We start from the raw sequence: 14,148 nt of genomic DNA on the forward strand, positions 1-14,148 counted from the left end.
AGGGAGTCCGCGACCCCTAGGGGGTCCGCGGTGGTACTGCAAGGGGGTCGCAAAAGTTTTGTTTGATCAGACATTTTTTTCATATTCCCCCCGCAATTTTTTCCACAAATTGAAATGTCTTTAAATACACATTAACATGAATCCAACACACTAGCCTTGTTTACATGGACAGTTTTGATCCGATTTCTAATCGGAATAGATCTATTTCTATCATGGGATCCGAATGTATTTAAGGCTTTTCCAAAAGTGGTTTCCGTACGTTTGTATGTCTCTCGCGAACACCTGACACATTTGGACTGGCTGCGACATTCTTATGTATTTGATTTTAATGAAAAAAAAAGAAAAAACAAACATCACAAATTTTCGTTTTTTCCACATTTCTTTTCTAAAATGAAATTAATAGCTTTTATGCATGATTACATGCAATTGACAGACATTGTTGATCTTGGCAGGTATCAGTTTATTAGGTTATGTGATGTTTATGAATGGCAGTTGCATGGCCACCCTACTAACTGTACCTTGCACATGTTTAAAATAAAAACATGAATATATGAACCTGTGTATTATTTGAATATCTTAGTATTGAGTGCAAAATAACAAGGTACATTTATACATGGCACTATAGGACCAGTTTAATATAAAACACAATTTTATACAATACATAAGTAGGGGGTCCTTGGCCTGGAAAACGTTGAAGACCCCTGCTGTAGAGAATACAACGTCAGTTCATGTTTCACTGCTTTTCTGACCCGTGTGGTAAATTGAACACTGCGTTCAATATTCAAGTGATTCGTTTGTCTTGATGCTACTCCAAATTAAAAGAAGGACGTGACAGAAGTCCTTTCAATGTGCTGATATTTAAAAAAGTTGATTATTTGTGCGTATTGACTGGTTATTTACAGTTTTATAGATCCACCTTGTAGCATGTTGCTGGACTGTACCACTTTCACAGGGGGGTTCCTGTGGATCTAGACTAGATTCCTATGGCTTAAACCACAGTCATGGAGGGAGAGAAAATGACTTGTTGGTCATAAGAGGATACCCTATCGATGTGTTGAGCATCACCAATTGATTTACGGTATATGGAATCTGTGGTTCAGTAAAGTGACAGAATTCAGACTTTGTTCCAGTGGAGAAATTATTCTAACGCCCTTTACATTTTAATTGTACCGCAATGCATTTTAAGTCTATTGTATATCTTTTTTGTGTTGTAGTTTAAGCACAGTTACAGTCTCCAAGGTGTTTAATTATTCATCGGTCATCTGCTGTACACATCTGTACTGTAGTGAGGGCAGTGTGGTTATGTTGTTGGTTTCATATTGATGGTCTATGACGTCCATAATGCTTTAGTGTGACACAGCCACAATGATCTTCTCTCTCAATAAACAGCTAAAGTTCAAAAGGCAAATGAAGTGATGGATGAGCTGTGTTTGTGTCCAGGTCTCCAGTTTAATATGGATGAGGAGAGAGAGGAGGGGGGTCCTACCTCTAAGACCACTCTGTCTGGGGAACATGGCCGCCGGAGCAAAGCTAAGAAGTAAGAAGAGGATCCCTCTGTTTGTGACTGTTGTCCATCTCAGAGCTCAGCAGTGATACATCATGTCTCCATCATTAGTCTGAGTATAAGTTGTGACATATACGTCATATCCTGACATTGGACATCCTGAAAAAAGACTACCCCTGAGGTTGTATTTTAGCCAACGGTAATGTTAATTATCTTATATGTGAATGAGCAGTAGAATGTCAGCATTTCACACCATTTGAGTGGGCGTGTTGCATGTTGAGTGGCACCCTAAACGATAATCAGCCTGGTGCCTTTTGTTTCGCTGAATGGTTTAAAAATATTTTAATGTTGGCACTGCTTTTCAGAGTCATTTGTGGTGAACGCTAAATGATAGGTCTTATAGTAACCCTAAAAGTACACATCATACAATAAATTACAATACATGAGTTCACAGCTGCACGCGTATATAGAAAATGTTTTTTTCATTATTATGTTACACCTTTCCTGCTGTGGGCTCCCAGACCGTAGTCGAGGAGCACAGGGGAGATGTTCCCTCCAGGGCCGATGTTCTCTCGGGGGGAACACCCTTCACTTTGACCGGCAGTGGGTCTGCTTAGAGGTCGGAATATGGTCTGAATGAAGCGGCCACCGATTCTTGACAGGCTGGGTACTTTATTCTTAGTTTCACTAACTTTACAGTAGGCTACACGTTTGCACAGACACAACCGGACTCGTTCATTACTTCACTAGACTGATACACGCTACCGCTCGCTCTCCTCGCTCGTCCACTCACACACACATACTGCCATTCCCACGCACACACATACGCTACTCTCGTAACAATTATTATTGACAACAGTTAGCTGAACATTATAGGGTCCCGGCCTTCCATTCCCCAGTGTTTGCACCTACATTTTGTGCTGTTGCACCGAACAGAGAAAGTTAGGAGCACAGGTGCAACCGATGCAAAAAGTTAGTCTGGAGCCCTAGGATGTGAACCAGGATAGGGCAGATTCAGCAATCTCTGAACGACCACCAGAGGGGACTATAACGGTCCTGAACCAGAGAGCAGAACCTCTCTGAACAACCACCAGAGGGGGCTATAACGGTCCTGAACCAGAGAGCAGAACCTCTCTGAACGACCACCAGAGGGGGCTATAACGGTCCTGAACCAGAGAGCAGAACCTCTCTGAACGACCACCAGAGGGGGCTATAACGGTCCTGAACCAGAGAGCAGAACCTCTCTGAACGACCACCAGAGGGGGCTATAACGGTCCTGAACCAGAGAGCAGAACCTCTCTGAACGACCACCAGAGGGGGCTATAACGGTCCTGAACCAGAGGGCGGTACCACAGCCTCCCTCCGTGTCGCATGGCCTCTTGGTCCCGATAAGAGACCCTTCACAGAGCGCCTGCTGTAGAGAGCGATAATGAGCTGGAGGAGAACAGTCTGTCCCAACAGTACCAACGTTACGGCATCGTTTAGTCTGTTGTTTCAACTGTATGAATTAAATTAATCTTAAGACGACTAATGTTATAAGGTTCAACGTCTTTCAAACTTCCCTATTTATTGAATCAGTTTGAATTGATCTTTGGCGGTGAAGTGATTTATTAAAACAAATAATCCATGAAGAATAACAGGTCTGTGTAGAAATGTAGACACTGACTGCTCTATTTTCTATGTTAGCCAAACACATTGTGAATCAACACTCTATGCACAGTATGAAGTGTGTCGGTGTGTTTTATGTCAACATTTTATTGCTTAAATGCCATAATAACTTCATTTTTCAGCTCCCCTTTATATTTATATTTAAAAAATCAGAGAAAGATTAATGAAATGGAAAGTCATGAGATAGTAGTTGGGTAGTCCTGCAGTAAGTGATGATGAAACGATGTTCACAAATCCTAACTTCCAGATGGTGTTTGTTTTTCAGAGGGAGGCAGGAGAGAGCAGACTCCCCTGGACCCAGCTGTGTCTCCATGAAGAGTGACCACTCTGTGGATCATCCTGTTGGGTTTAAAGATGGAAATCTGTCTATTGAGAATAGGTGAGGATTTATCAGAGATCATAAAGATACAGCTTCTATCAAACGTCCATAAATCCTGGTTCTTGTTTTTCCTAGAAGAGTCCAGCAGCAGAGAGCAGACTCCCCTGGACCCAGCTGTGTCTCCATGAAGAGTGACCGGTCTATGATTATACCTCCTAACCTTACAGATGGACGGCCCTCCAGAGAGGAGAGGTAGGGGTTTCAAACAGACGATAAAAGAGACAAGTTGGTGGTTATCAGACTCTGCTGATACTGATGTTTACAAGTCAGGGGAAATATAATTGTGTGTGTGTGTGTGTGTGTGTGTGTGTGTGTGTGTGTGTGTGTGTGTGTGTGTGTGTGTGTGTGTGTGTTCTCCACAGACACCAGGAGAGGTCAAAGGTCACCAGTGCTCAGTCTGTACAGCAGCATCTACCAGAGCTGGAGATGAACCAGGAGGAACTGGCCGACACACTGGGGGACGGTAAGAGACTCTTACTTTGAAGACAGAGGAGACTATTATTTTGAAGGGCAGAAGAGACTCTTACTTTGAAGACAGGTGTTTCGGCAGCTTGTCCTACCTTCTTTCAAGACGCCGCGCGAGCCCAGGCAAGGGGGTATTACTGACGCACGATCCAGTTCAATCAAACAAAATCTAATTACAACGAAAATAGGATCACTTGTCCTACTAATTATAACAAAAAATATATTATCCTCAGGTGTATGCGGGTTTCAGTGTAAATGCAAACGAAAAGGTTATACTCAAGCATGTATCTTTGAATATAATTCGTATAGGCTACTTATTTGTGTTTGTATTCGTGTTTGTATTCGTCGTATAAAAGCGATATCGTTCCCGACTGTGGCTGGCGTTTCCCTAATGCGGCCCCCTAACGGGCCTCACATCCTGTCTACCTTTATTGGGCTCCAGGAGGCATCTCAAACCAACATAAACAGGGCCAGCAGGGGGAGGTAATTCTCAATAAAATAAAACTAGAAATAAAGTGTCCCTAACAACAGAAGAACAGTATGAGACTCTTATTTGTTCTCTTCAGACTAAATGACTTTTAACTTCAATGTGAAGACATCTTTCCTCTTGGGGGTTAAATGGTTTGATCCACATACAGTATGTAGGGTTATTGTGGTGGTGTCAGGTTAAATGGTTTGATCCAGATATGAAGGGCTATTGTGGGGTATCAGGTTAAATGGTTTGATCCACATACAGTACTAGGGTTATTGTGGGGTATCAGGTTAAATGGTTTAGTCCAGATATGAAGGGTTATTGTGGGGTATCAGGTTTAATGGTTTAGTCTAGATATGAAGGGTTATTGCGGTGGTGTCAGGTTAAATGGTTTGATCCAGATATGTAGGGTTGTTGTGGTGGTATCAGGTTAAATGGTTTGATCCAGATATGTAGGGTTGTTGTGGGGGTATCAAGTTAAATGGTTTCATACAGATATGTAGGGTTGTTGTGGGGGTATCAAGTTAAATGGTATGATCCAGATATCTAGGGTTATTGGGGGTCTATCAGGTTAAAGAATGTTCAACATTATACTGCAGATCAACAGCAGAATAACGCAGTAGAATAGATGCCACACTATCTTGTTTTAAAAGCAGAAGTCACTTTAGACTGATTCACTATCATTATCACTATCATTAGACCAATCACACTGCTATGGAAATAATATTCCTGAACATTTTGAATCTGTAACAAGCAGTCCTTAAACTAAATATCAAGAAGTTGATAATTTAAGTTGATAATAAGGAAATATTGACCTGTATGTTACCATCCACTAACTTATGTACTCTGTTGTTTTCTCATTTAGGATTTAATGCTGTCGAGTGCCAACATAAAATCAAGTCTCGTTTGACGAAGAAGTTCAGGTGTGTGTTTGAGGGAATCGATAAAGCAGGACAGCCAACAAATCTGAATGACTTCTACACAGAGATTTTCATCACAGAGAGAGACAGTGGAGAGGTCAACAAGGAACATGAGGTCAGACTGATTGAAACAGCTTCCAGGAAACCAGCCAAGGAGGAAACACCAATCAGATGTGAGGACATCTTTAAACCCTTACCTGGAGAAGATAAACCAATCAGGACAATAATGACAACTGGAGTGGCCGGCATTGGTAAAACCGTCTTAACACACAAGTTCACTCTGGACTGGGCTGAAGGCAAAACCAACCAGGACATACACTTCACATTTCTCCTCACTTTCAGAGAGCTGAATTTACTGAAAGAGAAAGAGTTTAGCTTGGTGGAACTTCTTCATCACTTCTTTAACGAGACCATAGAAGCAGGAATCTACAGATACAACCGGTTCCAAGTTGTCTTCATCTTGGATGGTCTGGATGAGTGTCGACTTCCTCTGGACTTCCAGAGAAACTCGATCTGGACTGATGTCACAAAGTCCACCTCGGTGGACGTGCTGCTGACAAACCTCATCAGGGGCGACCTGCTTCCCTCCGCTCGCATCTGGATAACAACACGCCCTGCGGCAGCCAATCAGATCCCTGCTGCATTTGTGGACATGGTGACAGAGGTGAGGGGGTTCACCGACCAACAGAAGGAGGAGTACTTCAGGAAGAGATTCAGAGAGGAGACGCTGGCCAGAACAATCATCTCCCACGTCAAGAAATCACGAAGCCTCCACATCATGTGTCACATCCCAGTCTTCTGTTGGATCACTGCTACAGTTCTGGAGGACTTCTTCAAAACATCCCAGAAAGTAGAAGAGATGCCCAAGACCGTGACTCAGATGTACAGCCACTTCCTGAGGGTTCAGTCCATACAGGGGGACAGGAAGTATCATGGAAGAGCTGAAACAGATCCAGGCTGGAGTTCAAAGAGCAGGGAAATAATTTTTTCTCTGGGAAAGCTGGCTTTTAACCAGCTGGAGAAAGGCAACCTGATCTTCTACGAGGCAGACCTGGCAGAGTGTGGCATCGATATCAGAGCAGCCTCAGTGTACTCAGGAGTGTTCACCGAGATCTTTAAAGAGGAGTGTACGCTGTACCAGGACAAAGTGTTCTGCTTTGTCCATCTGAGCCTCCAGGAGTTTCTGGCTGCCCTTTATGTCTTCTGGTCCTTTATCAACACTGGGGTCAATCTGCTCACAGGAGAACAGCCAACCTCAGAAGAAGATACGCTCCTCCTCTTCTACCAGAGTGCTGTGGACAAGGCCTTACAGAGTGAGAACGGACACCTGGACTTGTTCCTCCGCTTCCTCCTGGGCCTCTCTCTGGAGACCAATCAGATTCTTCTACGAGGTCTGCTGGGAAAGACAGGAAATAGATCACTGACCCTTCGGATTAAACAAGGTCTGCTGGGACAAACAGGAAGGGTCTCACAGACCAATAAGAAAACAGTGTCTTACATCAAGGAGAAGCTAGAGGAAGATATCTCTCCAGAAAGAAGCATTAATCTGTTCCACTGTCTTAATGAGCTGAACGATCGTTCGCTAGTGGAGAAGATCCAACAGTCCCTGACATCAGGAACACTCTCTAAAGGATCTCTCTCTACTGCTCAGTGGTCAGCTCTGGTCTTCATCTTACTGACATCAGAAGAGGAGCTGGACGTGTTTGACCTGAAGAAATACAAAGCTTCAGAGGAGGGTCTTCTGAGGCTGCTGCCAGTGTTCAAAGCATCCAAAACGTATCTGTAAGTATTATTACAATACAAACAACACTCAATACATAATACTAGAATATGTAAATTGTTATGCCGCGTTCACACCAAAGACACATTTGTCGCCCGTTCGCGTTGTCGCCCAAGTTTTGTCACGGGTCAAATCAAGTCAGGCGAATTTGCCGCGCCACATCTTTTGCCCGCCAACTGTGCTTCATGCCAATTCATTCTCAACCATGGCCGAGATTAGATTAGATTAGATTCACTTTATTGTCATTGCACAGTAACAGGTTACAATGAAACGAAATGTAGGTGGGTCTAACCAGAGTGCAAACATCAGTTTGAACAACATGTATAAATATATTTACAGCATAATATCTGTGCAGCAAAAGTTAATTACAACAGTAATAAAGTAAAGTGCAGGTAGTGCAGAAAAGTGTGATTTAGCAGTAGGGACTAGGCAGTATGAGATATGGATGGGTATTATGTAAGCAGTCTGACAGCTGATGGGAAGAAGCTGTTTATAGTCCTGTTAGTTTTGCCTGGGAGGCTGCGGTAGCGTGCCCCAGAGCGGTTGCCACGTTGAAGGGTAAACAGTCCATGGTTGGGGTGAGAGGTGTCCTTTATGATGTTGCGTGCTTTTCGGAGGCACCTCTTCTCGTATATTGAGGTAATGGTAGGGAGTGTGGTCTTGGCGATGCGTTGGGCGATCTAACATCGCAAGTCTTAACCTGTTGTGGAAGAGGGAGGGACGTCGGAGAACCCAAAACCAGTCTATTCATAATATTGAAATGACCACGAAAGAGGGAGTGATTGATGTATTGATTAGACAGCGATTTATAAGATAGATAAACCATTGGAACACACAAGACCAGTAACCATAGCAACGCCGGTAAACAAACCCCGCAAAGCCCAATCCCTGTGAGAGCTCCCCGCGCTACGGCCATCCGGAGGTGCACAGTGCTTTTGGCCATGATATTATATATACAATTATATACTATCTATAGAGCCCCGGGAGTCGCAAACGGCAACAATCACTTTCTCCTCCATGCTGCGGTTCAACCCGGACTGCACTGCAGGGAACGGTTGGCCGGTTCTCCAATAAAATTTATAACAATAATTGTATCATACTATGCAGAAAACTAGTATATAAAAGGTGCAATAAAATACAAATCGTATCTGTACGTTCACTAATAACTAGTGCTGTCAGTTTAACGCTGTCTAGCAATAACAGCAGGTGAATAATTATAGTCACGTTAGAAAATCTACAACACCATACCGGATCTAGCTACACCGGAAAAACAACAACAAGCACCCTGCACAAGCTTGTTGGGGCAAGCAAGGATACGGAGCAGATGAAAAACTCCTTAAAATTGTGTGTGTGTTTGTGTGTCACTCTGTTCGAGCCTGCACGAGAGTTCCACGCTGTTACGTCTTTCTGACCAATCGCATTTCAAGGCCCACCTGGGCTGTACCACTTCGGGAGGGGCCGCTCAGTTACTCCCCTCTAGACCAAACCGACTTGGTTGCGACGTTGACAGTCTGTTGAGTGAGTGAGAGGGAGCGGGCGCACAGCTCAGGCTGCCGGACGGCGCCGCAAGGAACTTTTATAAACTCAATATTGTTATCCCGCAGTAATCAGCCCGACAGCCCCGAAACGTTAACGGCCCACCGGGAATTCTCCCAACTCTCCCGATTACCACTCCGCCAACGTGTGTGTGTGTGTGTGTTTGTGTGTGTGTGTGTAGTGACAGCCTGGTAAGGTGTATAGGCCTACGTACGGTGGGAATATTCATACTGGTTTAAATAATAAATGTTATAGTATTTCCCATCTTTGCTGAGCAAGAGTTTTGTTCGAAAGTTCAGTGATTGAAACAAATAAAAGCCTGGGCTATTGAAGTTTTACTGTAGGCCTACCACTGTCATGCACCTACCCGATGTCAAGTGGACCGGGTTGAATTCACTGCGGGTCTCTCTTCTTACTGTCCTTCTCAACACTCTCTGATCTCACTAAAAGGCTAGCAGCACAAAATCAATGGATGTTTAGAATAGAAAAAAATGTGCGATCAATCGCTAGTTAACTATGTCATTAATGTGATTAATCGCGATTAAATATTTGAATCGCTTGACAGCACGACTAATAACATGTATAACAGTACAAACAAGATAATTTAGGTAAAACTAGAAAATCAAAGTTGGAATAACATAGAAAACTTCTCTGTACGTTCAGTGATAACGTATTATATTATACACAACAGAAAACAATTAATACTACGATATAAAAGCAGTAATGATTGATACATTACTTAACATACACCCCAATCATAACAATCCTAAAAAATATATCATAATAAATGTAATCTTCCAATGTTTTAAACATTAGTTAAACTAAAACACTTTCCTTATTTGTAAGAACTTGGCATTTTTATGGAAAATTTCCAGAGTTTTATTTATTTGACCTCTAAATAAGTCATATTTTGAGGATCTGCTGTACAGACATTTAGTCAAAATAATAAAACATATCTAATAACAAATTACAAATAAAACATTAAACACAGTTCCTAACATGTTCTGTTTATTGCGTGTGAAGACTGACTGCCTGTCAGCTGTCAGAGAGAAGCTGTGAAGCTCTGGCCAAAGTTCTCAGCTCCAACTCCTCTAGTCTGAGAGAGCTGTACCTGAGTACCAACGCTCTACAGGACTCAGGAGTGAAGCTGCTCTCGGATGGACTGGGGAGTCCACACTGTACACTGGAAACTCTCAGGTCAGTCTTACTCAATGGTCAAACAGCTCCATCAGAGGAAATGTACAGGTCTACATGAGTAAAATATGTCCTATCAGGCTCAAGACATTTCTACTGGTGCCAATTACTTTTTCATTTTGTGGCACCCTAACAAATGTGGTCGCACCCTTTTTATGAGAGGTGAGAATGTCCTTGGACACATACCATCCATCTGTCTCCATGCATATGAACAGATTCACTCACTTTAAATTAGTTGTTAATGTTTTGATTGCATAGGGGGTCTTTTTCTGTTTATTCCGCCAGCGCCTCGACATCTCTTTCCTCACCAACCAACTCTTCATCCTCCTCCTCCTCAATACTCCAATACTCCACTAATACCTCCACCTACTAATAATATCTGGCTGCTGATTGGATAATATACTCCAATAAGGATTTATCTTCTTCTCTGGGTCATCCAGAATAGTGCATTTCTTCACATGCTCTTGAATAGCGCTAGTGCTGCTGTGACATTTCATTGAAACTTTGCACAAAGTACAAACCAGTGTTTTAGTTTCTGATCAAAGCAGAGTGTCTTCATGAGAACTTAGTGGGTCGTGTTTCCTAATAGAGCGATCACACCGGCGCCGCAATACAGCCGCGCTTTAACTCAGCACTGAACTAAACCTTGGCAGTCTGCGTGCATCGCAGCGCCATTACCACTCATCTTATCAAACACAAGACCTCCATCTCACTCTATTTGTGTTGCCATGTAAAAGGTGTACTTTGGATTCAGTTTGTTAATGATGGTATAAGGTGTATGTTTTATTACATTCCTATTCTACTCAGAACCATGTAGTCAGACAGTAAGGTGGACTTCAGAGTTGTTTAGTAAAGTTAAATAATGGATTCTTCTTATTTTTAAAGACATTTTCAGGAGTTAGTTATCTGACCTCATTGTAGGTCGTATTGTAACGATCTACTGTGTTGACATTTAGTTAAACTAATAAAACATGTCTTATGACAAATTTCAAAAAAATAAATAATCACAGTTCCTAACACAGTTCCTAACGTTGTGTTTATTGTTTGTATGCAGGCTTAATGGCTGTCATCTGTCAGAGACATGCTGTGAAGATCTGGCCTCAGTTCTCAGCTCCAACTCCTCTAGTCTGAGAGAGCTGGACCTGAGTACCAACGCTCTACAGGACTCAGGAGTGAAGCTGCTCTCTGCTGGACTGGGGAGTCCACACTGTACACTGGAAACTCTCAGGTCAGTTTTAGTCAATGGTCAAACAGTTACACAACAAGTTCTACATCAGAGGACATTGAACAGATTTACCACCAGAAAGTTAACAGGTCTCTCAGGGCTCAAGACACATTTTCTACTGGTGCCAATTACTTTTGAATTTGGTGGCACCCTAACAAATGTGGTCACAGCCCTTTATTAGACGTGAGAATGTCATTGGTCACGTACCATCCATCTGTGTCCATTCATGTGAAAAGATTCACTCACCTTTAATAAGTTGTTAATGTTTTGATTGAATAGGGGGTCTCTTTCCTCACCAACCAACTCTACATCCTCCTCCTCCTCCTCCTCCTCCTCCTCCTCCTCCTCCTCCTCCTACTCCTCCTCCTCCTCCTCCTCCTCAATCTAATACCTACTAATAATAACCGGCTGCTGATTGGATAATATACACCAATAAGGATTTATCTTCTTCTCTGGGTCATCCAGAATAGTGCATTAAACTAATCAGAAAACACGGTTATATGCTAGTATAGACCCTAGAGTATCTGTGGTATAAAGGCTGGGATGAATTTCATATTATAAATATGTACAATGCATCCTTTAAATACTTCCATGGAACAGATGGCCAATGTGAATAATAGATACGTGTGGACCGATGAAGAGATACAACTTGTCCTTACTCTCATCAAAGAAAACCCTTTTTAGAAGGAAAACAACAACTCAATTCCACTATATATCAGGACCTAAGAGAGAGCATGTTATCAAAAGGGAATGACAAGCCCTGGAATGTGTGTAGTTTTCCGCTCCAACCACTTGATGGAAACGATGGAAACGCACCTAATTCGAATTTCTTTTTTGCGAACATTCCAAAGATTCACTTCACCTTTTAGATGGAAACGTGACTAGTAAAGTGCACTTTAGAGTTGTTTAGTAAAGTTAAATAACGGATTCTTCTTTTAACCAAAGATTATCTTAAATCTTAAGTTATCTGACCTCTAAGTATGTCATATTTTAAAGATCTACTTTAGTTAAACTAATTAAACATGTCTTATGACAAATTTCAAATAAAAAAATTAATCACAGTTCCTAACATTTTGTCTTTATTGTTTGTGTGAAGGCTGACTGGCTGTCATCTGTCAGAGAGATGCTGTGAAGCTCTAGCCTCAGTTCTCAGCTCTTACTCCTCTAGTCTGAGAGAGCTGGACCTGAGTACGAATGATCTGAAGGATTCAGGAGTGAAGCTGCTCTCTTTTGGACTGGGGAGTCCACAATGTACACTGGAAACTCTCAGGTCAGTTTTACTCAATGGTCAAACAGTTACACCACAAGTTCCACATCAGAGGACAGTTACAAACACAGCTTATAACTCAGTACCTGTGATGGCCACATCCATGACTTGTATCATTGGAGATGTAACACCTTGTTGTTTAGGTGGATATTCTAATACATCCATATGCCTGCAACCTTTCAATTATAAATATAAAATGAACTCAAAATATAATACTATTGCCCCCCCCACTGTCCCCCGTATACAGGACAGTGATAGTTTAGAGCGGGGTGAAGTACAGGGGGTCTTTGGAGGGTCTTACCCCTAGCTGGACCCCTCAGACCCCCTGAAAGCCTCAACAGAAACATTTTGGAGGGTCTCTGAAAAGAATGATTAGAAACTTGCAATTGTCAAACAAAACTTGTTTTAAGGCTTACTATATACAGTACTCATTATTTAAATAACTAATTCTTTACTCACAAATATGAATAGGATACAGAATAACATTGTTATATTTTGTACCCAGTGAAGAGACAAACGCATTAAAGCTCTATTCATTATGAACTAATAAATAAGGAAAGCCAAGGATTAATACTTGTTAATTGATAGTTAAGTCCAGCTGTATTTCAACAGCTGTAAGCAGTGGTGTAGTGGTTTATGGGAGAAGTGGGGATTCTCTAAATGTCTTAAAGCGCCCTGTGTTATAAACAGTAACATTAAGAATACTCTTGCATCTTTAGTGCACCCATAGTGGGCCAGTAATGTTGGGACATTGTCACTTAACTTCTGCTGATTGGCCAGGATTGTCTTGCATCAGTCCTGGCCCACAGACTATAGGGTGAGACCACTACATTATTATACATTCTGAGTGAACTATTGCTGATTCCTTCGTCCATCCACACATGGAAATAGGACAACTATTCTCACCGTGTAAGTAGTCTATCGGCCAGTCGTTTATTTAGTAATCTGTCTCTTGTACAGATGATGATGGCCAGAGTGCTACCATTAGAAAATTAACATATTTGGCAAAGGGGGTTTGCAAATATTACTGCAAGGTATTGTATGTTACTTATCTTAAACGTATTCAAGTTAGACATGAATACAGTTTAAATTCTACCTCACCAAGGCAAAGCCACTTGTGTTTGGAGTAGGTTGTTCACAAACTGGTTGGCAGACTGGAAAAACACAGGATTTTACACGTTTGTGTGTGTGTGTGTGTGTGTGTGTGTGTGTGTGTGTGTGTGTGTGTGTGTGTGTGTGTGTGTGTGTGTGTGTGTGTGTGTGTAGCTTGTCTGGTTGCCTGGTCACACAGGAAGGCTGTGCTTCTCTGGCCTCAGCTCTGAGCTCCAACCCCTCCCATCTGAGAGAGCTGGACCTGAGCTACAATCACCCAGGAGACTCTGGAGCTGCGCTGCTCTCTGCTGGACTGGAGGATCCACGCTGGAGACTGGACACTCTCAGGTATGGAGAGGACAGCTCACCACTGCTAGATGAAGTGGTTTGAAGAGGCAGCTGTAACTCATGTTGTGTAGAACGTTATGAGACGGCAGATGATGAAGGTGAAGGTTCGATCATGCTGCTCTCACTTTGTTTCCCCCCCAGTGTGGAGCACGGTGGAGTGTGGAGGCTGAAACCAGCTCTAATGAAGTGTAAGTGTCTGTTTGATTCATCACATCACACACTCACTATTGAGATGGAAAGTCCATCCACACAGCAGGAAGTGAGGTCACACCCTACTGGGAATGAAGATGATGGCTGA

The 14,148-nt window shown here is 42.4% G+C and overlaps 1 protein-coding gene across 5 annotated transcripts in view; it reads left to right on the plus strand.

The window, feature by feature from the left end:
* LOC130381847 (NACHT, LRR and PYD domains-containing protein 12-like) overlaps nucleotides 1–14,148 on the plus strand; it is a 38,811-nt gene that overhangs the window by 571 nt on the left and 24,092 nt on the right. For 2 of the 5 annotated variants that reach the window (XM_056589658.1, XM_056589661.1), the window contains exons 2-4: nucleotides 1,441–1,537; nucleotides 3,438–3,551; nucleotides 3,627–3,743. In XM_056589658.1, coding sequence (XP_056445633.1) covers nucleotides 1,455–1,537; nucleotides 3,438–3,551; nucleotides 3,627–3,743 — 314 coding nt within the window. In that variant the 5' untranslated portion in view covers nucleotides 1,441–1,454. Of the gene's footprint in view, nucleotides 1–1,440; nucleotides 1,538–3,437; nucleotides 3,552–3,626; nucleotides 3,744–3,913; nucleotides 4,015–5,353; nucleotides 7,191–9,747; nucleotides 9,922–10,972; nucleotides 11,147–12,239; nucleotides 12,414–13,676; nucleotides 13,851–13,991; nucleotides 14,039–14,148 lie in introns of those variants that run through there. The other 3 variants (XM_056589657.1, XM_056589660.1, XM_056589662.1) reach the window with 3 other exon arrangements.

The sequence above is a fragment of the Gadus chalcogrammus genome, chromosome 4 (assembly GCF_026213295.1).
Source record: "Gadus chalcogrammus isolate NIFS_2021 chromosome 4, NIFS_Gcha_1.0, whole genome shotgun sequence".
In the NCBI taxonomy this organism is placed as follows: Eukaryota; Metazoa; Chordata; class Actinopteri; order Gadiformes; family Gadidae; genus Gadus; species Gadus chalcogrammus.